At 37.2% G+C, this 26701-nt stretch overlaps 2 protein-coding genes across 4 annotated transcripts in view; one reads left to right on the forward strand and one right to left on the reverse strand.

The window, feature by feature from the left end:
- ptpn5 (protein tyrosine phosphatase non-receptor type 5) overlaps positions 1–26701 on the forward strand; it is a 551551-nt gene that overhangs the window by 313416 nt on the left and 211434 nt on the right. The window lies entirely within an intron of this gene.
- On the reverse strand, positions 7359–18831 carry slc8b1 (solute carrier family 8 member B1). 3 transcript variants are annotated; one of them, XM_060859757.1, is made up of 15 exons: positions 18504–18830; positions 17894–18009; positions 17547–17699; positions 17323–17375; positions 16892–16949; positions 16385–16490; positions 16089–16256; positions 15776–15892; positions 14537–14667; positions 9913–10054; positions 9615–9736; positions 8857–9010; positions 8508–8588; positions 8282–8346; positions 7359–7901 (listed from the first exon to the last, which is right to left on the reverse strand). In XM_060859757.1, exons 3-15 carry the CDS (start codon positions 17685–17687, stop codon positions 7713–7715), a joined length of 1527 nt encoding a protein of 508 aa, XP_060715740.1. In that variant the 5' UTR covers positions 17688–17699; positions 17894–18009; positions 18504–18830; the 3' UTR covers positions 7359–7712. The 3 variants fall into 3 exon arrangements, with proteins under 3 accessions (XP_060715740.1, XP_060715739.1, XP_060715742.1); XM_060859756.1 differs by having other exon boundaries at positions 17894–18831; XM_060859759.1 differs by having other exon boundaries at positions 7761–7901; positions 8282–8351; positions 17894–18831.

The following is a 26701-nucleotide window of genomic DNA, read 5'->3' on the forward strand; positions in this document are numbered from 1 at the left end:
GTTAAATCTCCTTTTGTTAAAGTAAAAAATACTCCACAGAATATTTTTAATCGTATTGCATCAGAATACACAAGCACATAAACTTAATTTAGCAACTCAATTTAGCTACAATTACAATTTACACTTTTATTTATTTTTTAAATTATGCAGCACAAGGTTTCATATTAGAATGAATTGCAGAAATCATTAAGCTGCAGTTGTATTACATTTCTTTATATTTACATTACTATTCATTTATGGCATTTGGCAGATGGCCTTATCCAGTGCGACTTACAGTTATACAACTGAGCAAGTGGGAGTGAAGGGAATTGCTCAAGGGTCCAGCAGTGCACTGGGATTTGAACTCCAGAGATGCATCATAAATAAATAAATAAATAAATAAACAAAAGGTCAAGAGCTTCAGTTAATGTTTACATCAAACATTAAAATGGAGACTCACAAAAATGTAGTTTAAGACTGGAAAAAGCCCAGATTTTTTTTTTTAATGTAATTGTCATCTGTCCAGTTTCAATAAGCCTGTGTTTTAGACTCCTGTTCTTGGCTTGCAGGAGTATAACTCAAAGTGGTCTTCTGCTTCTATAGTCCAAATTCACAAAGGTCAAATAATCAAATAATCATTGGATTATTTTGATCACAAACATTTGTAACATGTGGGACCTATACATATTTGGCAGAATATACTCTGTTACTGGGTACATAAGCAATGTGCTGGTGAGGATGCATCCAATCAGATGCCCTATCTGAACAGCTCACTGCTCATGGGATGCTGAGATGCTGTGTTCAGATTAGCATATAGAGCCACTCTCAGCCCAGCAATGACAAGCAATTGAAATCAATTTGAAATCAGTTGGAATATATATGGAATAGTATTGTTTAGGAGATATTCCTCTGGTCTGAAATTCCTGTTAAACAGTAAGTAAATTTTTTAGTTATGCTGTTTATTCACAGGTGCATATTCACAAATTCACAACTCACAAGTCTGCACTTGTTTCACAGGAAGCCAAACATTTAATCTAAAACTTTACACTGAGGGTAAACCGCATCCTTAATTTTGCAAATATGAAAAAAAAGTTTCTGTGTACAATTATGTTTTTGCATGTTGATTGTTAGTGTGGAGCATGATGTGTAGAGGTCAGGAGTATGTATGAATATTAGAAAGTCTATTTGTTTATTAAATGCTAAATTTATGTTAGAGTAAAAGTAAAATCAATCCACTTTGTTTCATGGCCCAATTCCATGCCAGATAACAAAGCAATCACTATGGTAAAAACTCAAATGCCATACGTATAGTTACGTTCTGTATAGTACATTACATATGTAGAAAACACTGAAATGAGGCAATTATATGTTTAATAAATTAAAAAGCAATAAGCACTTTTAAATTGTTATAAATTGCTTTTAAATATCTTGATTGAATTGGAAGAAAAATTAGCAAGGTATTCAATTTATTTGTATAGTGCTTTTAACAATTTCCCATTGCTTATCCCATTGTATTGCTTTTTTAGAAATTGAAAGTAATTCTTTCAGAATTTTTTCAGAAACGAAAGTAATTCTCATTTGCATTGCATTCCACTTCAATCACTGTATAATTATGCCACATTTTAAATACAGTGATTTACATCAGCCTTTAGCCATACATGGGTGTGGTTTTTATCAGAGAAGGGCAGAATGGGCTGAACATATAATTATCCAGGAGGTTATATCATTTATGAAGGAACACTTTTTATAATTTCTTATAGTGTTTTAGGACAGCATAATGCCATAAGTGAGTGGCTTCGATGTTCATCAGTTACTGTCTCCTTTTTAGTGAATCTGCATAGGCATGCAAATATAGACAAACCTAAAGTTTGCAGTTGATTTTGTTAACAAAGCTTTTAAATCATATGCATAGGTGTAAATATGCCTACAAATAGCCAGGTTTGCATAATAATGCATTTTACATTTTACATTTCTGAGTTGAATTTAGTATTTATTTTTAAATAATAATAGTATTATTATTACTATTATTATTATTATTATTATTAATAATAATAATAATAATAATAATAATAATAATAATAATAATAATCCCGTGACCCGAGGTAGTTCGGATAAGCGGTAGAAGATGTACATGTTAAGGCTAACTTTTTTCTGTGTTAATGATAAAATAATGTTATGTACTTTCTCGATTACAACCTCCGTTTATACAAATTACATGGAGCTGCACGTACACGTTGGATTCGCCGTGTTTGGATGCCAATGTAGGTTCACAAAGCCATGAGCATTAACAGTAAAGCAACATCCGCCATTGTTGATGTTGTGTTTGTGTTTGCCGCTGCTGCGCTAACGTTGCTGGGAAACATGAGACATATACAGTGACATAAGACTGGGCTCTGTGATGGCTCTCTAGCCCATGGAAAGGCAAATCAGTTCTTAGAAGGCTCGCCAGTGGTACCAACTTTGAATCAGCACCAGCACTAGCTCTGAACCAGCACCCGGTTCTTTCTGGTGGAAAAGGGGCATAAGTGACTACCCCTAACGCACCACTCATCCAATGTGTAAAGTCAACAATAATGAATTGCGTTCATAGGTATCCAAATTAGATAGCCATAGATGAACAAAAGAGGTATGGCTCCTGCTGCAAGCCTGTAAACATTGCCCTCAGATCAGGCCTACAGCACATCCTGAACAAACCTGAAGAGGGGCATCAAAAAGGCCAAGCCTTGCTACAAGCTAAAGGTAGAGGAATACTTCTCCAACTCTGACCCCCAACACATTTGACAGGGCATCCAGGCCATCAGTGACTATAAGCCCAGCAACTTACGCCCATCAACCACAGACGTTTCATACTTGAATGATCTAAATGATTTTATGCTCAAGCTAAAGGTAGAGGAATACTTCTGACCCCCAACACATTTGGCAGGGCATCTAGGCCATCAGGGACTATAAGCCTAGTTAGACTTAGGCCTATCAAAGACAGATGTTTCATTCCTGAACGATCTAAATGATTTTATGGTTGCTTCAACAGTAACAACAGAGGGACAGCCACTAAAACCAGACCCTCTGAAACCCACCAGCCCCTCACCCACACCTCCTCCGACATCCAGGCTGCAAGGCTGCTAGACCAGATGGCATCCCTGTGCGTGGGCTTATAGTATGTGCAGAACAGCTCGCAGGGTTTTTTTTAAAAAAAAAAATAAATAAAAAAAAATAAATCCAATCTAATCTAATCTGGTGTGATGGCTGAACCCACATCACCACCCGCAAGCAGCTAACTACAACTTCTCACCCACCATTCGTCTGGAGCTGAAGGGACAGCACCTCTTCAGCACCTTGCTTGGCGAACAGAGACATATATCTCGGCTGTGTGGTGGAGAAAGCAGACCATGGATACAGAGAGAGTATCATGGGCCAAGGCTCATTCAGAGAGGTCTCTTATGCTCATGGCTTCTAATGTGTATGTCTCTCTGTGCTGAAAGGCAACGCTTCCTGGGCATAGACTTGCAATATTAGGACAAACTGGACTCTGTCTTACTGCTCCTCCCCACTGCCTAGAAGAGACAAAGACCCACTCCAGCGGCCACGAAGATCGTGCCCCATCTCTGTCACAAAACTGACTAAAGTGTATCTCACTATGCACTCTCTCTGAATTATAAATTTACTTCTTCACTGCTCCACTTTAACATAAATTAAATTAAATCTGTTTCACCAATTGGCTCTCTTTGTCTCTGTGTTTAGACCAACACAGCTACAGTTGCTTCAGTATTATAGCGGACGTTTGCTATACAGTTTGTCAACCTATCAAACAAATATATTCATGGAAAAGACCTCAGTAAGCTGGTCTGAAAAAAAGCAATAAATGGCACCAGGGCTAGCAGCCTTGCATGTTTTCACCCTCTTAAATATTTGAGTTGTGACCCATTTCAGTTATACAATTATCTCAATTTGAAGAGACAGCAGTTAATGTGAAACATTTATAAGAATTCAGACCATTCAAACCAAGAAAAGAATGAAGAATTAAAAGCATTTGGCAAGTTTGTCAAAATTGGGCTTCCAACTCACCTTATGCTTAGGTCCTCATCCCAATCAAACTAATGCAGTCATGTCCCAGAGAAGACAAGTTTCTTTAATTTCAGGTATCAATTTAACCCGTGCTTCCAGCTCATTCATTTTTTTGTCTAATAGACTGAACCTTTGACAGCAGGAGGAGGTAACCTATGGTGATTGCTAAACCTTTGATTTTTAAGTTTCTAGTGAAGTACTCCTTTTCTGCCTACATATCGTCGCTGTCGGGCGGAAACCTCGTACGTCCAAATTTGGTCAATTTTATATTTTTTCACATATCGATGCTATTGGTCAGTCCCCACGTGGGTCTGTTATTTTTACAGGTTATTAACCAATCTAAAGTCTTGAAAATAGCTTGAGCGCAAATCTCATAACTCCATTGGACACTTCAACTGTCCACCTCTTCCTCACTCCACGGGAGAGCTTTGCGGCATATTTCTCCTTAATAAGAGTCGCAACGAATCAACACGTCTTCTGATGTCAAGTCTTCAAAACACTGGGCTCAAAGGAAAAAAATTCTTGACCCCCACTAGTGCTGGTGCTCGTCTGAGGACAGGAATTTAGCGCAAGACAATCCACTGCAATGCGGACTAAACCCTGTGCACTGCAGATAAGGTACGGCGTTTTTTTAATTTCCTGAAAAATAACGGTTTTGGAGATACAAGGATTCCGCCCGACAGCGACAATATTTTAATCCTGATATCTGACCTGTGCAGCTGCCCTGATATGCCCACTGGTATAACTCCAGTTGTTGATTTCTGCAAGTTTAGTTAAGTTTAGTTTATTAATTTATAAAGCACATTTAAAAACAACAGCCGTTGCAGACAAAGTGCTGTACATTAAGTAAAAACAAACAAGAATACTGCAAAAGTAAAAACACAATCCAAAACAAACCAAAAGAAAAACACATAAAATTCTACACTTTCAAACAGAGTTAAAACATACAGAATAATAGTGGGTTTTTAAAGCAGATTTAAACAATGAGACATTGGTAGCAGATCTTAAATGAAGAGGGAGATTATTCCACAACTTTGGAGCTGCCGTAGCAAAAGCCCGATCGCCCTTAGTTTTAAAATGTACACGAGGTACTAAGAGAAGGAATTGATTAGCAGACCGAAGAGATCTAGGGGTAGGGTACGGAGTGAGGAGGTCACAAATATACTGGGGCGCGCAACCATGTAAAGCTTTAAAAACAAAGTAAAATCTTAAAATCAATACGGAACTTAACCGGGAGCCAGTGCAATGAGGCAAGTACTGGGGTAATGTGCTCACGTTGTCTGGTGCCAGTCAGTAATCTCGCTGCCGCATTTTGTACCAGTTGTAAACGGTCGAGAGATGATTTAGGCAAGCCAAAATAAAGAGAGTTGCAGTAATCCAATCTCGAAGTTATAAAAGCATGAATTATTGTTTGAAGGTCCTTCATAGAAAGCATCTTCTTGATTTTAGCAATTGATCTTAACTGAAAAAAGCTGCTTTTCACAACAGTGCTAATCTGTTTATCAAAGGACAACATAGGATCAAAAACAACACCAAGGTTTCTAATATGATCACATACATTAGCAGACAAAGGGCCAAGCTGCTTTATAAGACCAGAAGACACAGTTCTTGGACCAAAAACTATTATTTCGGTTTTGTCATTATTTAACTGTAAAAAATGATGCAAAAAAATAACTCCTGAATATGCCAAATTCCTGTACACCATAACACCTTATCACTCATAAAAGTGCAGAAAACATTTAATTATCTTTTACAAAAAGAATTTCACAAACTGCATCACTGGGTCTCTGACTAATGCACTCACACACAATGCTAAAAAACAATAAAAAAGATAGTAAGAACAGTAGATTTAAGATTTAAAAAAGGTAGGACAGATTGCATCAGTGGCATCAAACTAATCTGGTAGTATTTATAGTTACGTGGAAACATTTATCCAAATCAGTTCTATGTCAGCATGTACTTCTGGGTTGGTGGCCACCTTGGATGGAGTACTTCCTGGGCACCTGTCCCTATTTAAGCATGCCACCAGCATGCATTCCTTGAAAGATGGTCCCTTCAGTTCAGCTTGCTTGTTCTGCCTCACCTGTTTTCAACCCTGTTTGTTCCTTGTTCCAAATTTCTGTCTACCCCTTGTGGTTGTGCTTGCTGTTCAGTTTGGATTATTGGTCTGTTTTTGACTTGGATTTCTGCTTGCCCTGTGTTGCTGTGTATGCCTTTTGATTGTTGGACTGTTCTGACTACAATTTCTGCCTGCAGTGTTTCTGCATGCTCTCTTGACTATATTTAGTCCTGCATTTGTCTCCACAAAGAGTCATTACCTTAACTCTCGTTTGCATCTTGTTTGCATCCTCTTGTTTGCATCCTGCATTTGGGTCTTAATCAAAAGCTGCTGTGCGAAAACTTAATTGAATTGGGCAGAGCTAAATGATTCTTTTGGCTTACTTTGTGTGAGTTTATTTAAGCTTAACCACTTAGTTTGTGTACACTGCTGAATGATTTCATGATGCTTGTGTAGAGGGGTACAGTAGAATATACGTTGCAAGGTCTTGTGAACTGAGACAGTGCAATTCCAAACCAGACAGTGAGACAGAATGCTCTCAACGGTCCCTCTAAAAAACGTGTTCAGGATGGGGGGAGGGAGATGTGGTTTCATCAGCCTTTGTATAAAGTAGTGGTGCTGCTGGGCTTTCTTTCCTCTCTCCTGCAATCAACAATCTTCAAATTTTCCAGCTTGATGCGTGACAATAACTCTTTTTCTGAAGCATCAAAAATCTCCCATGTTTTGTCACGATCCACTTCCACAAACACATGTTGTGAAATTCAGACTTTGAGACATCCCTGTTCTTTAAATAAAAGGCACTCATAGATCCCTAATTGTCATCCCTTTGAAAACAGATGGACTTTAATTTGACCTTGAAATTAAATACTAATCCTAGAGTTTCAGATAGTTTTGCCCCTAACAGATATCTAATATTGTTTCCTGAATAAAATAAATTACCACTTATCATATTTATCTAATTTGTTTGACTGGGTTCACTTTGTCTGATTCCAGTACTTGTGTAAAAATCTGATGTTTTTGATCTTATTTATGCATTATGTGTGTGTGTATGTGTATATATATATATATATATATATATATATATATATATATATATATATATATATATATATATATACACACACATATACACACACATAAGTATATACATAAACTGTCCCACATAACATTGTAGAGGTGTGTAAAATGAACTTACTATTAATCAGATTCTAAAAGTCATTATATCAATTTCTGAAATCAAGGACACACAATTCATTCATAAAATAATCAAATTTAGATTTATTATATCAAATGATCAAGATAATTAATGTAGTAGTTTTTATTAATGTTTTAGGAAATGAGTTTTCACAGTTTTCTAAAGTATATGAAAACATTCATATACTGGGATATACAGTAAGAGATAAGAAATACATGAATGGCAGAAAACAACAATAAAACAGGTAACTAAGGTAATCTAACAATCCCACAAGGGTTGTGTTCATTAAAATCAAACAATCATCCAGATTCAGCAGTCACACTGCTTAAAAATAACATGTTTCTGACCTTTTATACTGTTTATAAACTGTTAAAAATTCTGCACTTTCATTACCTTTGTGCATACATGTGGTCAGGCTTACATGTGGATTTTTCCAAGTTCTGTAAGGAGTGCAATGGTAAGAAAGGCAGCATAGAAGAGCAGAAGGAAGATTCCATAGGCTCGGCTCAAGTGAAAGCATTGCAGAGGAACGAGCACAAATGAGAAGACCAGAGAGAGACCCAGTGCTGCTGCCAGTACCCAACACAGCAAACCCTCTGATTCCAGCTGTGCACAAACAAGGGTCATGTGAGTCACACCTGTAGTCTATTTAGGTTTTCTATTTTAAATTGGTTGCTATTTTTTATATTTAATTTCATGGTATTTCGTTGAATATTCCCTCTTACATTTTTCATTCCCTTGCATATTTTTTAACATTATGCATCCTGACAACATTTAAAAAAGACTAAATTCCAAATAAGTACGATATTTGCCTCTATTAAATTAATTTCATGGGTTATAAAGAACAAAAAAACAGTCAGCTTGAGACATATTACTAAGTAAAGAAGAGTTATGAGAATTTAAAGATTTAAAACTCACAATCACATGAAAACATGTCCTCTGTAGACATACAATGAAATCAGTAAAATATGGTAACTCAGACATACCATTACGACATCATGAAGGTTGATCATCTGCAAAAGGCATCCAAGACCAACTCCAAAAAGCAAGTCTGAGGTAAACAGATGCTAAGGTCTACTTAAAAAAATTATAAACAAATATTTGTGTTCAGTTTGTGTGTGAACAGGTCCATGAATGGAAAGGACAGCTGCAAATCCCTAAAGGAAAAAAATGCTACTGACTGCTGCAAAAGTTCTTTTATTAAAAGGATACTGAAAATGATGCCTCCGAAGCAGGCTGAAATGGCCATTCGGGGGTAGCCTTGCCGTGCTATAGTGATGTCAGCAAAGCAATCTGTTTAAAGAAACAAGTAAACTTAGACAATGGATTTTAAAGTGTCACGGTTGGCTATAATGTCTTAGTATTCAGACTCAGATTTCCATGCTAATTTGCTGTGAAACCTAATTTGTGTGTATTGTTAAAATAAACTAAGCTCAACTGAATATAAGGAGGAAAATACCATCATATTTTGAAACCTTTTTGTAACTTTAGGATTAACTGCAGCACAGCTCTATATGATTGAGGTATTCTTACAGTTCTGAGGTACCAATGTTTGTGTTACCTCCAATGCTGTTTCCCCATGCAAGAAGTGTGAGTCCTAGTGCAGTATTACTCAAACGAAGGACGATGCCCAGCAGGTGCAACACATTTACAACTTCTGAAGCCACTGTGTTGATCCACAAAGCACTCACTATAAATCCCACTAAAGCGAAGAGCTGCACATACACACACCATGACATACTAATGAGCCACACTACACATAGACATAATGAGTTCATACAGTGCATACTAAAAAAACATAGTGTACTTTTTATACATAGAGGATATAAGATTTTAAAATTTCTCTTTCTAGTGTAAAACCTCAATCAGTTAGCTATATCTTTCTATTACTAGCTTTCCACCATGTTACAGTCAAATAAATAAACAAATAAGATGGTTAGCAATACAACTGCTAAATCAGTTTGGAAACATTTATCCCTTTTCTAGTAGTCTATCACAATCCTTCACTACCATTTGTTTACACTCCTGTTTACATGCTTTCATGTTCTTTTGTTCTCACTAGTTGACTTACAGCTGTGATTCAGTCAGAATTCTATTTTGCCTCAATTTGGGGAGTGATGTCGTCTGACATAGGTACTATTTGTATACAAATTCATGACTTAGATTATGTTTTAATTTTTAAGCTAAAAATTACTTTTCTTATACTCACTGGTTTGATTCAAAGTATTTTATAGTAATATAACAGAGGGTATACTTTGATATTAGAGAACAATTCAACTGTATTCAACTGAGGACAACAAGTGTGGAATTAATTCTCACAAAGTGGTAAAAAGGACGATGCTCATTAGTGGAGGAACAGTAGACTATGCCTGAGAGAAAGGCTCCAACAAAGGCTGTCAGCATCCAAACAGGAAACTCTCCTTCAATGAGGTACAAACCATCTGCAACATTCAAAAAAAGAATAATTACTCAGTAATATTCAGAATATTCAAATACCACTACAACGTACATTAATTTATGTTCAAAAACAGTCTCTAATAGAGCAAAGATAATCTCTCTATAGGTAAAGCACAGAACTAAATGTTTCTTGTGTCTGGTCCCATGTTGACACACTTACATGTCCCTGAATTGTAGGAAAGCACACACACCAGTGGCCCAGTGATCAGGTGAAGGCAGTTAAGAGGGCGTTTCCAGTTACATTCCCTTTTATCAATATCCACAATTGGAACTGTCAGTAGCAGCACCACCTCAAATGGCAGCTAGAGAAATGCAAACAGCATTTATCACTTGAATTGTTAATTTACAATACTAGTAAGTAGGAACTGTCCCCTAAAACAAATGTGAATGTAAACATTAATCAAAAGCTGATAGCAGATTTAAAAATTAAATCGTTCATATACACTGCATGGCCAAAAAAAAACACCACCTGGATTTTACTAAGAAAATAAGTAAATAGGTTTAAGTGGAAAATCTGGATGCCTTAGGCAGAGTCTGATAATCTGATAATTTCTTTAGCACTGGCTATATGTCCTGAGTAGCAGCCAATTTTAGAATCTCATTTAAGTGCTTATGTGTGAGCTTTACCAGTGCATACTGGCTCCCCTACCCACATGTGTCTTTAAACAGATACTACCAGTAGCTATCCAACCCATTCTAAAGATAATGATTTTTTTCTTTAGCACTGGCTATGTGCCAAAATCTTTAAAGCTAGCAGTTATCAAACCTTTGATTAAAAAATCTGACCTCTACCCAAGTCAACTGTCCAACTACAGGCCAATATTAAACCTCCCCTTCATCTCCAAGATCCTAGAAAAGGTTGTAGCTCATTGTAGGCAGTTATGCTCATACATATATAGGAATAATATTCATGAAATGTATCAGTCAGGATTTAGGCCTCATCGTGGCACAGAGACAGCACTGTTTAAAGTTGTAAATGACCTGTTACTGGCTTCTGATCAGGGTTGTGTCTCTTTGCTGGTATTACGTGATCTTAGTGCAGCTTTTGGTACCATTGACCATGCTATTCTCCTTGATAGGTTAGAACATGTTGTTGGTGATAAAGGTACAGCTCTCTCCTGGATCAGGTCTTATTTGATGGATCGATATCAGTTCGTAGATCTAAATGGTGACTACTCTAAACAAACAAAGGTAATGTTCGGTGTTCTGCAAGGTTCTGTTTTAGGCCCATTGCTTTTCTCCCTATATATGCTACCCCTTGGTGCAATTATTCGTAATCATGGTATTGGCTTCCACTGTTATGCTGATGACACATGTTTCAGCTAAGTCAGATGTGAGTCACCAGGTTAATAAGATTGAAGATTGTGTAAAGGACATTAGACAGTGGATGCTTACTAACTTCCCTCCTGCTTAACTCTGACAAGACAGAAGTGATTTTACTAGGTCCACAGGCAGCCAGAAGTAAGCTTTCTGATTACAGAGTTACTCTGAATGGTCTTTCTATTACTGTACATCATGTGCCGCAGTAAAAAAACTTGGTGTGATTATTGATACTGGTCTCTCACTTGAAGCTCACATAAATAAGCACAGCCTTCTTAATGACCTTCTTTCATTTCAGAAATATTGCTAAGATAAAATGTCATTACATGATTCAGAAACACCAGTTCATGCATTTGTTACCGCTAGGTTACATAATTGCAATGCTTTACTGTCTGGGTGTTCCAGTAGGAGCATAAACAAGCTCCAGTTAGTCCAGAACCCAGCAGCTAGAGTCCTATCTAGAACCAGAAGATATGAACATATAACCCATATCTGATCCTCATTGCATTGGCTTCCAGTCAAGTTCCGCATTGATTATAGAATATTATTACTAACCTTTAAAACACAACACAGTACCTGAGAGATCTTTGTTTTTTTATGATCCGTCACGCCTACGTCGATCAAAAGGTGCAGGCTATTTGGTAGTACCTCAACTACAAAAGGCAACAGAAGGGGACAGAGCTTTTTCTGACAGAGCCCCACAGTTATGGAACAGACTTCCAATTAGTATACAGGACTCAGACACAATCTCAGTATTTTCGTCCAGGCTTAAAACTCAGTTATTTAGTCTATCTTTTTATGAATAGGTAAAAGGAGCCTTCCTTTCCTTAGGTAAAGGAGCAAATCTGGAGGGTTCCTGGGCATAGAGTGTTTGATGAACTGGGATGTCTGGATGCTGTCGGCTTACCACCCTCGCAAGTCGCTCAGGTTTGCAGACTGTGCATTAATGGGATGCTTTACATCCCAGGAAGCCCTCATGTCTGTGTCATCTTCATAGCTAGTCTTGTCAGAGTCCCTGTATGCACTTTATGTATGCACTATGCACTAGGACTGTTAAGAACTGTCCACATAAAACCTGGAAGGATAGCTTTGAAACATCATCTTTGAGGAAGTAATGTGGTTGGAAAAAAATATTGAATGATAATGGTCAGAGATCACAAACAATTTAAACATGAAATCAAATCGTTAAAAAACAACAGTAGAACTCATGGCTATGCTTATTAGTGAAAGGAAAATGTTTCAGGTTACATATGTAACCCGATTACCTGTGAAGAGCACAAGATTCTATGTCATGGCTTGATGCTATTGGAATGCTGGCACGGAACCAGTATCTGAAGCAATGTGAACATGGGGGTCAGGTGTTATAGCACCGCTTGTCAAGGATTTGAAGATGATCACTTCCGCTAAATTGTTCCTTTGACATATGGCCTCCACCAGTTGTATGGGTGCTGCTATTCCCTGGTATGGAGTGATTTTGTGGACAAAATTAAAAAGATAATTTGCAATTGCGTTTCCCTCTTGTTGTTGTAAAAACCATGACATCATTCAAACACAAATGCAAACTGCATTTGCAATTGTGTTTCCTATTCAAGTATGGAGCCTGCCAAAACCCAAATGCAATTGCAAATCCTTTTGCATTTGCGTTTTTCAATGTCTGCTCGTAAACCTGTCAATCATTTTTGGCCGTGGGATTACATTGTGGGGTGTGTTTGTATCTGGAAGTGATGCCATTTACAGTCTACATCCGGCCGCTGTGTTGAGTGCCTCGCAGTCGGTGAACATAATATTTACGATGGATGTGATGAATGAAGTTGTTGACATTATGATGACTCGCACAACAGGCTGAAGACAGTTCCTTCTCTATTGATTACCTCTTAATCAATAAACCATATAATTTTAGGCAGGTTAATTGAGTTTGTGACCTTAACAAATAGTAACATTTATAAAGTTGTTAGTTGTAAGTAAACTCTGTGAAGTGAATGAAAGGCTTTCTGTATATACTGTGTATGTATGTATATATATATATATATATATATATATATATATATATATATATATATATATATTATAAAAAAGGGCAAAATATTACGTAAATAACTTAAGCAAAAATGTGAAAATGCTTACTGATTGAAATACATTTTACAGCTTTTTTATTACTTAAACATAAGAATGTATTTAAATATTGCTGAATTTCAGATTTTAAAAATAAGACCATGCCCCACCCCAATTTACATTTATGAATTCTAAATTTTTATGATAAAATTTGTCAAATAAAACATTTTTATAGCACAGCTGAATTTTGGACAAGACGTGAGCCCTAGGACCAGTACCGGACTGAGTGAGAGCAACTCCAAAATTAAAAGTTTCATCATGCAAACCACAAAAAGTACAGCATATGTCAATATCACAATTAAATCTGTTTACAAGATAATAATTGCAAGGATAATACTTATAAATGAGCTTAAAGGAAATTTCTTTGATTTTATTAGTGATTAAGTATTTATGGGGAAGTTTCTAAATTTTACTTCACAACAGGTCATCAATAAAACTATTCCGAAATGAAATAATAGTAGGGCTGGAGACAATATCCCTTTGAAACAGAGGCTGAATAGAGCAATTATTGGTTCTTTTTTGTTGAAGAATGGGAGAAACAAGAGTATCAGCAGAATTCAAGGATTATGCATGAGGCTGAAGGCAGGTATTTTTAAAAAGCATCTTTGGACCAGAGAAAATAGCATCATTAACCACAGCATAGTCTTTAGGAGATAGTGGAATACTATATTTAGATCGAAATTCAGAATAGGTTTAACTATGTTAAAGAGTAAAAAACTGTGCGAATGCACATAGTCAGTTCGGGCCTACAGTCAAATGAGAATGACATCTCTTCCAGATAAAAACACACCCCATAATACAATTCCACCCCCAACAATGACTGACAGGTTTACGTGCAGACAATGGAAACGCAAATGCAAAAGGATTTGCGATTGCATTTGAGTTTTGGCCAGCTCTGTACGCGACAAGTAGGAAACGCAATTGCAAATGCAAACGGTTTGTATTTGAATGATGTCATGGTTTTTACAACGACAAGTAGGAAACACAATTGCAAATATTATTTGCAATTCCTTTTTAACCACACTGAGAAACTTTGGTATGTGCTGGGGAAGACTTGCACAGCAGTCTGACTCTCCAATCATCTTGGCAAGAAATTAATGCAACTCTGGATGGAAATAAATGTTGTGACATTGCATAAGCTCGTTGGAATGATGCCACAGAGAAGGCATGCCATAATCAAAGCAAAGGGGGTCCAACAAAATATTAGTGTGTGTGACGTTTTTTTGTTCAGGTAGTGTATCTTGTAGAGGATTTTACAATAACTCTGAAAAACACCTTAACACCACAAAAGAACGCCTTCAAAAGAAATTCCAATAATTCAATCAGCACCTAAACTATTAAATATGTTTAACCTGAATGATCTTGAGCACTTTCCAGCCCCAGTGTATCCTCCTCCAACTCCTGTAATCTATGGGGTTAACAGCTCTCAGGAAAATGCTACTGGTTGACTCAGTGAAGGAGATCAAAGGCTCACACTCTTCCTCTGAAACACCCACACACACATTATGAACAATGAACACATTATGAACAATTACTGATAACCTTTAGCATATACAAGAAAAATACACATTTTGTCATACTTTACTTTTGACAGTGATCAATTGCAAGTTTTACAAATATTTAAAAATACTGTTCCTCTAATAAAAAGTTCATATTTCAGGGATTTGCAGTGCATAACTTGCCCAAACCACGGTGGCTTAGTGGTTAGCACGTTCGCCTCACACCTCCAGGGTTGGGGGATCGATTCCCGCCTCCACCTTGTGTGTGTGGAGTTTGCATGTTCTCCCCGTGCCTCGGGGGTTTCCTCCGGGTACTCCGGTTTCCTCCCCCGGTCCAAAGACATGCATGGTAGGTTGATTGGCATCTCTGGAAAATTGTCCCTAGTGTGTGATTGCGTGAGTGAATGAGAGTGTGTGCACTGTGCCCTGCGATGGGTTGGCACTCCGTCCAGGGTGTATCCTGCCTTGATGCACGATGACGCCTGAGATAGGCACAGGCTCCCCGTGACCCGAGGTAGTTCGGATAAGCGGTAGAAGATGAATGAATGAATGAACTTGCCCAAACCCATATGTTAAGTTTGCACTAAAAGACTCAAATGCAAACATACTCCAGGCTCATCCACTTCACTTAAGTATTTCAGATTTTCAGACTAAATGCATTATTTGACAAGCTGAATAAAAATAAAATATATTTTTAAATGATAATTTATTTAAGAAAATAAAATGTAAGATAATCATCTCTTCCAGATTCATGGACATTTAAATCACACTCTTTCCTGAAGTATCATTAGTTCTTTCTGTCTACCAAATCATTTGTGTATTGCCTCGTGTTTGCCACTGTGTTTGACAATAGCTCTGTTTATTGGATAATTTGCCTATTGTATATTGTCTCGGCTTTGCCCCATGGACTAATTGTAATGCTGTGGTCTACAAAGACCTTCTAGACTGTGTGCTTCCAAATTTGTGGCAATGGTCTTTTATTAAGAGCAGAGTAATGGTCAGATGTCCACATACTTTTATAAATGTATAGTGTTTTCAAATGAAGCAATTAGAAAATATTTGTTTATAAAACAAAAAAAAGGCTCTCCTCACCTTGGGTAAACTCTGTAGAGTTCGGTAGCGGTTCATGCAAAGTGCGTGCCTGACGGTTATAAATATATGCACTCACCACCACAGTTATAACATACAGCAAGTACATTCCCAGATATCCTGCAGGATGGAACAGAGATCCATATCATACCATTGCTACACATGAGACACTATTTGCAGAAATGAGAAGGAATGTTCATATAAGTAAATATAAATAATGTATTCATAGAAAGAAGATAAACTCCATTTAGCAAGTACACATAGCCATCAGAAACTACTTTGAGAAAAATTGGAAACACAATACAGAGAAGCAGACCTAGGGCTTCTTGCAGAGAAATCTCTCTCTTATACAGAATGTTGAAAGTCCAGAAGACAGCAGCCATGTAGAAGATGACATCACGCAAAAAAGGGCGAGATGCCACAGTAAAAGGCTTCACCAGTGCAACACTTCCAGCAACGACTGTGGTCACAAAGATGCCTGCTCCTTATAGACAGAAATATACAGTGAATTAAATATGGGCATTACCTACAGTTTAGAATTGTTCTTTTTAATGTGTACCTTTTATAATAGAAAATCTAAAATAACTATACAACACAATCCAGAAGACTCACCAAACAAAGATCCAATTGCCATGCCAGCAGTCTGTGGACGTGAGAAAGCAGCCATGGCACTGAATACATCTGGAGCCCCATTACCAAGGGCTAAAAATGTCACTCCCTGCACACCAATGCCATTAGGGAAAAGCACAAAGTACCCTCTCACAATAAAAGATGAGTCACTACCAAGCATTGGATCTTTTTTGAATGACTTCATCCCAATAATTATAAAGATAAATAAAATAAGAGCTGTAAATGCATTTATGTTTCAGTTAAAGTTAAGAACAACAGGTTCAAATACAATATACACTCTACAGCTAAAAACTTATTATATAGTAATGCTTTTCACTTTCCAAAAAATGTGAAGAGTAATTTTCGGTTTTCCCTGTTTGATTTCTGTTATATTAGGCAACTAGCGCCTTACACTCCTGAAGAAAAACACTTTTGCAAGATTTATGTAAAAGCAGAGAGAAATTAACTCATCCCAAACATATGGTTGAGTACCAATTTGGTCAAGGATACAGCCACATTATGTGTCAGCCTCAAAGTGAAGGAGATAGCAGAGAGGTTCGGACAAAAACTGCAGAAAAAAAGGCAATTAATATTTTATAATATATATAATATAATATAATATAATATTTTTTGCATGCTTAAATGCCCTTTAAAAATAACCAATAATACTATTTAGTTAAAACATTCATTATTTTCATTGCATTTCACACATTTTCATTGCATTTCATACCAAATCTATGCACATATCAGAAAAAGATTTGCAACAGGGTTAGGAATAAAAGGAAAATATCTGAAAACTCCTATGGTGAATTCAAGGTAGATTGTGACAGTTTACAGCATTAATTTACTGTTGTTATAAGTGAAAGCAAAAATGTATGTAACACTATTTAAAAATGGTAAACCGGTCATAACCTTGCTTAAAAGTTGAGAACAATACTAACAAATCTGATGCAATCAGTCCAAGAATCAGGAACAAAATCAACAGCCACAGAACCTGAAAGGGGAAGGAAACAGAATAAGAAAAACATATTAGTGTATAGTTATATTTAATGAATTCAATAGGGGTTGCAACCATTGTTATTATTGGTATTCCATATTGGTAACATATGGAATTACTGGTTTGTGTTTATCTGAAACACTTGCTGACAAACTTCGGGGTACTTACATAGAAAAAAATGACAAGGGGCAAGAGTTTAGGAGGAAAAACGCAAAAAGTGATATAGGGATAATTAATGAAGCCACCCTCGATATGACAGTCTGAGGTGTTCACAACAAACTCGCATCGCTGGATGGCAGGCAGTGTCATCACCTTGGCACACTGGGAACACACGTGACAACGCATTAATAAAAGATTAATAAACTTGTGATCATACTTCAGTCCCCAAAATACATAATCCGCGCGTTTATGTAACACCATTAAACCTTTCATTTCATTCAACACGTTTTAATTTTTTACACAATTATTGTATCATGACGTATTTGGACAGTAGGTCAGTCACATGTCCAACAGACCTTGTCTTCATTGCTTTTCAGTGTAGGCGCTGTAAACTCCCTTCCATTCTGACCGTCTGTGTCCGGTGTTGAGCTGTTTAGTGCCACAGCAGTCCAGTTCTCAGAGAGAACACATTCTGATTTCAGAACAAATGCCAGAGCTGCGATTAAACACACTGCTGTCATTCCTAAACCCGCTGTCGACCTGCTACTGCTACTTCCTTAACCGGCACACTCGGGCTTACTGACTGACTACATCCGTTTTCCTACCTGAACATGTTAATTTTATTTTAATTACGTTTTCATTAATGTGACAGGGACTCGATGTAAAACACGAGCTGTAATCTTATATGTGAGGCTTAAAGAGCTCCTGCAGCAGTACAGTAGCCGGTCTGGTGAGGGCTTTATTGTCTGTTGATCTGAACATATGCATTGTATGTGGTCCAGAATATGATATACAGGTCCAACACTATCGTGTCCTGCTCATTTTATCTCCTGCTCTAATACACCTAAGAATGGCTGTTAATTAGGTGATTAAATTGGGTATAAACTGGGTGTAAATAAAGTATGATGTGAGAAGGGAAAACACTAAAATGTGCAGAACAGAAGTGATCCAAATGAACCGACTCACTATAAAGAGACTGAATTCACACTAACACAATGTCGCGTTCGACTCCCTGACGTCAGTTTCCTCCGCAACACTTTCAAAGTGGCAAAACACGGACGCATCCATTGTTTTGTTGTTAGCAATAAGTTAGCCAGCTAGCTTTCTTAAGCGACATTTAGCCCCTTTTTTAAAAAATTTAATAAGCAGACTGTTGTCTGTTAACTGATCTAAAGCAAATTTTTGTATATATATTTATATATACTCAATTAATTTTTCACGTCGCTCAGTAAACTGTGAATAAATTACTCCTAGTTGACGGGTTGGAATTTCAAGTTGAGTGGCGTTTTCTGTGGTTATTCCGGGTTGGTGGCAAACAAGACGTTGCAACACAGAATTAAGAGACTTTTATATTCTGTCAAGTTAAGAGTCAAGATTATTTTTCACCGTCGAAATAGACTTAATAAACTAAACTAAAATAAACAAAGTGAATTTATGCATGTTTGGGGCAGTTTAACTTTAGCTTAATTTTCTGCTCTGATATGTGAAAGCCAAAATGTTACTTTGCCCTTGCAAAACAAAAACCCACAAAATGTTTCAGGTAGGAAAAGTTGCATATGCTTTGGCTTTGTTTGTAATGAGGGTATATGATTAAAAAAAAAACAACACACACAATAAATAATATAATTTTTTAATATATATACACACATATATATATATACACATATTTACACACATATATATATACACATATATATACACATATATACACACACACACACACACTACTGGTATTTATAATATATTTATTTAGAATTTGTGTTAAAAAAGAATGTCACAAAATATTTACAAAATATTTACATTTATGTCCCCCTAAAATTTGCAATGTCTCTTTAAATAATTGCATTATGCATTATTTGAAGCTGAAGATTTTAAAATGGACATAAGATGGGTTTCTCTCTTTTTCACATGATGAAATTTTAATAAATGTTAGCTCTTCCCATCTCCCACTCCTGCTAAAAAAACCCAGCATTGCTGGTCACCAGCATAAGGTAGGTTTTGCATGCTGGGACCAGCTTGGGAGGGTGGTATGCTGGTCCAGCATTAGGTGCTGGTTGCTGGTGTGCTGGCCGACCAGCCTGGGATGCTGGTGTGCTGGCCGACCAGCCTGGGATGCTGGTATGCTGGTCCAGCATTCGGTGCTGGTGTGCTGGCCGACCAGCTTGGGATGGTGGTATGCTGGTCCAGCATTAGGTACTGGTGTGCTGGGCGACCAGCCTGGGATGCTGGTGTGCTGGGCGACCAGCCTAGGATGGTGGCATGCTGGTCCAGCATTAGGTGCTGGTGTGCTGGCCGACCAGCCTGGGATGCTGGTGTGCTGGCCGACCAGCCTGGGATGCTGGTGTGCTGGTCAACATATGTTGTCTTTTGGATGCTAGTATAATCCCTGCAAGACCACAACAAAACCCATTTGTTACATATCACATTTCTTAATGCATGTTCATAGTTAAATAAAGACCAAGATAATTTTCTAGAGAATTGTAATTCACTTTTTAATAAAGAAAAACATTCTGGAAATTCATATCATTTACATGGCTTTCTTTATGTATATATATAAGTTTGTTTAAAATATTTATTGGACATTGACATTTGCCATCACATTGTAATACAGTATACACACGTGCACAAATGACGTTACACAATATAACCTTTACAACACACATTTTTGTTCTTACCATCCGCTCTCTCTTTTAGCGAGGAACAAGTAGTATGTGGTGGCAATGACCACGTATTTTTAAGAGGTGCTACCCGGAGTCGTTTAGACAACTCCTGCTCTGTCTTATTTATTCTCTGAAAAATTATAGAAACAAAATAAGAAACAAAACTATATATCACTCATTTGTTTATATTGTGCAGTGAACAAGTTACAATAAAACAGCTACTGCATAAGTTACATACCTTTAAGCATCAGTATTTGTGCCCTGAAGAAGTCTTGCTTCCATCGTACCCAATAAACCTGAGTTTGGTCAAACATGTCGTAGTTAAAGTTCTTAATTTCGCTAGTTGAAACAACTGCCGTGCAGCCGTCATCCAGGTACTTCACTTATGCAAACATTCCGATTCCCAGTGATCAGCAGATTCGTCGTGTAGAGGCGGAAGCTTTTTATTTACCCCAAAACAAAATCCTAATTACGGTGGCAAAAACAAGATGATCTGGAACACGTGCACTTATACTAATTTAGATAAACACTGTAAGGTATATAATGTACAATGTATGTATAATGTATAATGTAAAGTGCAGGAACTACATTTACCTTCGTGAACATAGTTGCTTTAAAGGTTGCATAGCAACGCTGATGCTGGGTAATATCTCTTCACATTACCGCTTTACTAAAAAAACAAAAACAAAAAAAAACAACCTAACTACTACTCCTGTTGCATTTTATTGGAGATCGATCTATCTATTAGGGATGATCGATACCACTTTTTTGCAAAGATACACTTTTAACGGTACCGATACTGATACCAATACTGCTTATATATTTTAAAAAACATTCTGTATGATTTATATGCTGCTTCCCTCATGGAGCCCGGGAAGTCAACATTTGTTGGTATTACTAAATTTAATTTGTGGACGAGCGATTTTTAAATGTTTTTATTCTTTGTTATTCAAAGCTTTTTGAGCTTTGTTATTTCAGTTCTTCATTCAAATGGGGTAGCAAAATAAATAACACACTTGTAATTAAATATATTCCAATATATTGTGTTTTAATCTTATATTAATGAGTTACATAGAAACATACACAAGTAAAAATAAAGCTTGTTCCCATAAAGCTCAGTCCAGCAAGATCATACTGGTTAACCAGCTACACCAGCCCCGTTTTGCTTGATAACACCATGACTATGCTGGCCACCCAGCTAAACCAGCACTATACCAGCACTGACCAGCATTATACCAGCACTATACCAGCACTGACCAGCACTATACCAGCATGAACCAGAAAAAACCAGCCTGGACCAGCATGGATCTCATGCTGGTTTATGCTGGATTTTTCAGCAGGGACATATTAAGCTTGAGGATAAGCAAAGAAACCAATGCTTAGAATTAGCAAGAATTGAAATAAAAAGTTAAACCTAAGCAATAAAGGAGGTTGAACTTGAGAGCAAATAAGGAAGAGCTGCCCATAGTACAAGCTCTTCAAAACACTAAGGGAAGGAGGAAAATGCTTCCTTCCTTATGTACTCCCTTTGCTGTCACTAAATGTCACCCTATCACTTTAGAGCTACAAAATTAATTTTATGTTATCTAAAGCACATAAGGGGAGGGCATGGTGGCTTAGTGGTTAGCACGTTTGCCTCACACCTCCAGGGTTGGGGGTTCGATTCCCGCCTCCGCCTTGTGTGTGTGGAGTTTGCATGTTCTCCCTGTGATTCGGGGGTTTCCTCCCCTGGTCCAAAGACATGCATGGTAGGTTGATTGGCATCTCTGGAAAAATTGTCCGTAGTGTGTGAGTGTGTGATTGTGTGAGTGAATGAGTGTGTGTGCCCTGCGATGGGTTGGCACTCCGTCCAGGGTGTATCCTGCCTTGATGCCCAATGATGCCTGAGATAGGCACAGGCTCCCCGTGACCTGAGAATAGTTTGGATAAGCAGTAGAAAATGAATGAATGAATGAATGAATAAAGCATAATGAATAAGGCCTCTGTGACAACACCAGATCAGTTTAATCTTTAGAGATGACCCAGCTTCTCTACTTATCACTATGTCCTAGGAATAAAGCCTATTTGATAACAATCAACTTGTTTTTCTCATGACAAATTGCCTGTATGTCTTCCCAAGTATCATTAAAACCAACACTTAAATTGATTAAATACAGTATACAATAGGTAATAGGAAAATATACAGTGTATTTCCTGATTATCTTCCACAACACACAGTTTGGGATGGGACCAATGGGATAACTATCTTTATTATTTTGATTTAAAATCATATTTTGTCTGTTACAGAAAATACAAAAAAGCTTGACAACACTGGATGGGAAAATATGAAGCATGATACAGTTTTCTTTTAACAAAGCTAGCTATTTTAGTCTCATTGCCATTACCACATAGACAAAAGGCTCATAGAATTGTCAGTGAGAAGCCATGGTCAATGAGAAGCCATGGTAAAGTGATGAGAACATTATTTTAACAACAGTAATGTACATTACGTTAAGCATTAATTTGTCATTAAATCTTACATTAATATATTATCTTGTAGGTTATGGTTTATGGTAACATGCCATAGCTTTCTTGTTCGATTCATAAATAAATAGCAAAAGAAGACAGCAGCAAAAGCTAGGGGTTTTTAAAGCACAGGCAAAGATATATAAAACTCCTGAGCTTCCCTAACTAGAAATCTAAGCTTAAGAGTGATTCAGGACCAATCTCACAGCAAATCTCAGCTAGAAAAATACAAAAACGTTTATCTTAGAGACGAGGAGGTTGGGCTGACTCTGTTGTATGACACATTATTTATAAAAATTAATAAAAAATTATATTAGAGATTCGCTAACATCTGTAACAAACGTAATGTAAATTTAAACATTTCCGACACATCTCAGAAATGTCATAGCGCCAAATTATACATTTCCTAAGACAGAATATACACTCATTTGGAGTTGGCCCAACTTCAACTCTTCTGGGAAGGCTTTCCAAAAGGATTAGGAGTGTGTTTATAAGTAATTTTTCAAAATTCCTCTAGAAGCACATTTGTGAGGTCAGGCATTGATGTTGGACAAGAAGGCCTGGCTCGCATTTTCCGCTCTAACTCATCCCGAAGTTGTTCTATCGGGTTGAAGTCAGGACTCTGTGCAGGCCAGCCAGTCAAGTTCCTCCACACCAAACTTGCTCATCCATGTCTTTATAGACCTTGCTTTGTGCACTGGTGCTTTGTGACCTGTTGGAACAAGAAGGACCATCCTCAAACTGTTCCCAGAAAAATGGGAGCATAAAATTGTATAAAATGTCTTGGTATGCTGAAGCATTAAGAGTTCCTTTCACTGAAGCACCCAAGCCCAAGCCCAACCCCTGAAAAACAACTCCACACAAAATACAAAATAGTGTGATTCATCACTCCAGAGAACACAGCTCCACTTCTCTAGAGTCCAGTGGCAGCATGCTTTCCACCATTGCATCTGACGATTTGCATTGCATTTGGTGATATAAGGCTTGGATGCAGCTTCTCGATCATGAAATCCATTCCATGAAGCTCTCTACGCACTGTCCATGAGCTAATCTAAAGGCCACATGAAATTTGGAGTTCTGTAACTATTGACTTTTCAGAAAGTTGGGGACAACAACATCTGCACACTGTGTGCTTCAGCATGCGCTGACCCCGGTCTGTAATTTTATGTGGCCTTCCACCTACTACTGTGGCTGTGTTGCTGTTGTTCCCAATTTCTAATACCACCAACAGTTGATTGTGATATATTTAGTAGTAAAGAACTTATTACAGTACCACGCTTGAATTCACTGAGCACCTGAGAGTGACCCATTCTTTAACAAACGTTTGTAGAAGCAGTCTACATGCCTAGGTGGTTGATTTTATACACCATTGGCCATGAAAGTGATTGGAACACTTTGGCAATATAGTGTATATGGTATTTATAGTGTATATATATATATATATATATATATATATATATATATATATATATATATATATATATATATATATATATATATATACACTGTATACTGTATATAGTTCTCCTCACCTTTACACCACATAATTCCTACCATTCATTAAACATGCACACGCTAACTATCTAAGAACTTTTGGCACTAATTTATCAAAACACCAAACGTAAAATTGCACCACGAAATTAATAAAACCAAATCCCAAAACAAAACTGTTGCCACCAATGTAAATGAGTGTTCGTGCAGGGTTCGCCTAAAAACCTATAATAAGAAAAATAACAAACGATAGCCTTTCACTTGTTTTTACTGTGTTACTGTGGTCACACATGTGGTAGGAAACTTTGTCAGCAGCAACTCTCAAGCATACCATGCACATGTACTCTCACTCACTTATGGCAAACCCTGTCTGTTACACACACATCTATATCTATCTATCTATCTATCTATCTATCTATCTATCTATCTATCTATCTATATATATATATATATATATATATATATATATATATATATATATATATATATATATATACAGTAATACCTCAAGATACGAGTTTAATTCGTTCCGTGACCTTGCTCATATCTTAATTTGCTCGTATACATAATTTGCTCGTATATACATACAGTAATAAAAGAGAATGATAAAAAATAAAACTGGTTTTACTATAAAGTGTATTATTTACCTTGAAGATCAGACGACTCGAGCTAATGGAAGATGCGCACGGAGGTTGAGGGAGGAGTAAACTGGTGGAGGAGTTAGGAGGAATTTTGTCTCGTAAGTACACTTTCACTTTCGTTCACTTATTCGCTACTGTACACTCTTAATGCTACTTTACACTTAATGTAAATGGTACTTAACTAAACTTCACTAAAATTAATGAACTTAACTGAACTTAATTGCTACAATTTCTGTTTTGTTTACATTAATTTTGCTTAATTTTCTTCATCGCTTTTCTCTTTGTCACTCTTTCCTCACTAACATTTGATGATGTATTCTGCTCGTACTGCATCACCAAGTCTTTCACTCGCATACCCTGGTAATGTTTTTCTATGATTTCCCGTATTAATTCAATAGACATCATCTTCTTCTTCACAGCACTGTCCTTTACACTCACTTTCTTAGGACCCATGGTTTTAAATGCGATAAAGTTGTACTGTACGTAAAATAAAAGCACAAAATACGAGCACAGCTTTACACAAGTGTTAACAAAGCGAGCTACACAAACACTAACCAAGTGAGACGTGGGAAGCTGAGGCAGGGGGAAACAGAGCACACGTTGTTGTTGTGGGTCTTTGTTCGGCGGCAGCTACTCGGATGTTCGTATCTCACACGTGGTTGTTGGGGATCTTTGTAGCGTTGGCTCGGATGCTCGTACCTAAAAAAATTTTCATATCTCAAGGCAAAAATTTTGTCAAATCACAGCTCGTATCTCAAAAAATTCGTATGTCAATGCACTCGTATCTCGAGGTATCACTGTATATATATTTATATACATATACAAACCCGATTACAAAAAAGTTGGGACACTGTACAAATATATATATATTTTATTCACAATAGAATAAAGATAACATATCAAATGTTGAAAGTGAGACATTTTGAAATGTCATGCCAAATATTGGCTCATTTTGGATTTTATGAGCGCTACATGTTCCAAAAAAGTTGGGACAGGTAGCACTAAGGTTGGAAAAGTTAAATGTACATATAAGGAACAACTGGAGGGCCAATCTGCAAATTATTAGGTCAATTGGCAACATGATTGGGTATAAAAGAGCCTCTCAGTGGCAGTGTCTCTCAGAAGTCAAGATGGGCAGAGGATCACCAATTCCCCCAATGCTGCGGCGAAAAATAGAGGAGCAAAATCAGGAAAAGAGCTTCTCAGAGAAAAATGCCAAGGGTCAAGGCCGGAAAACCATACAGGATGTCCGTGATCTTCGGGCCCTTAGACGGCACTGCATCACATACAGGAATGCTACTGTAATGCATCACAACATGGGAAATCACAACATGGGCTGAGGAATACTTCCAGAAAACATTGTCGGTGAACACAATCCACCCTGCCATTCACCGTTGCCGGCTAAAACTCTATAGGTCAAAAAAGAAGCCAAATCTAAACATGATCCAGAAGTGCAGCCGTTTTCTCTGGGCCAAGGCTCATTAAAAATATACTGTCGCAAAGTGGAAAACTGTTTGTCTGCGGTCAGACAAATCAAAATTTGAAGATTTTTTTTGGAAAACTGAGACGCCATGTCACTGGTTGTTGGTTGTCCAAAACAAAAAAAAAACATCGGAACGCTTTTAAAATAATGTCTAGTATAAGCCATGACTTTTATATATATATATAAATATATATATATATATATATATATATATATATATATATATATCTATATATATATATACACACACACACATATATCCATCCATCCATCCATTCATTTTCTACCGCTTATCCGGGGCCGGGTCGCGGGGGCAGCAGTCTAAGCAGGGACGCCCAGACTTCCCTCTCCCCAGACACTTCCTCCAGCTCTTCCGGGGGAATA

The sequence above is a fragment of the Tachysurus vachellii genome, chromosome 23 (assembly GCF_030014155.1).
Source record: "Tachysurus vachellii isolate PV-2020 chromosome 23, HZAU_Pvac_v1, whole genome shotgun sequence".
In the NCBI taxonomy this organism is placed as follows: Eukaryota; Metazoa; Chordata; class Actinopteri; order Siluriformes; family Bagridae; genus Tachysurus; species Tachysurus vachellii.

Bases quoted from the DNA above. Each gene is read 5' to 3' on its own strand.
- slc8b1 (XM_060859756.1), bottom strand. From the start codon at position 18,058: ATGACAGCAGTGTGTTTAATCGCAGCTCTGGCATTTGTTCTGAAATCA. The intron at 16,491-16,891 runs GTATCCTTGACC...ATTGGTGTGCAG, and splicing joins GGCTGACACATAATGTGGCT to GGAGTGACATTTTTAGCCCT. The intron at 9,011-9,614 runs GTGAGAATTAAT...GTGTATGTGCAG, and splicing joins ATCGTCCTTTTTACCACTTT to CTCTTCGCTTTAGTGGGATT.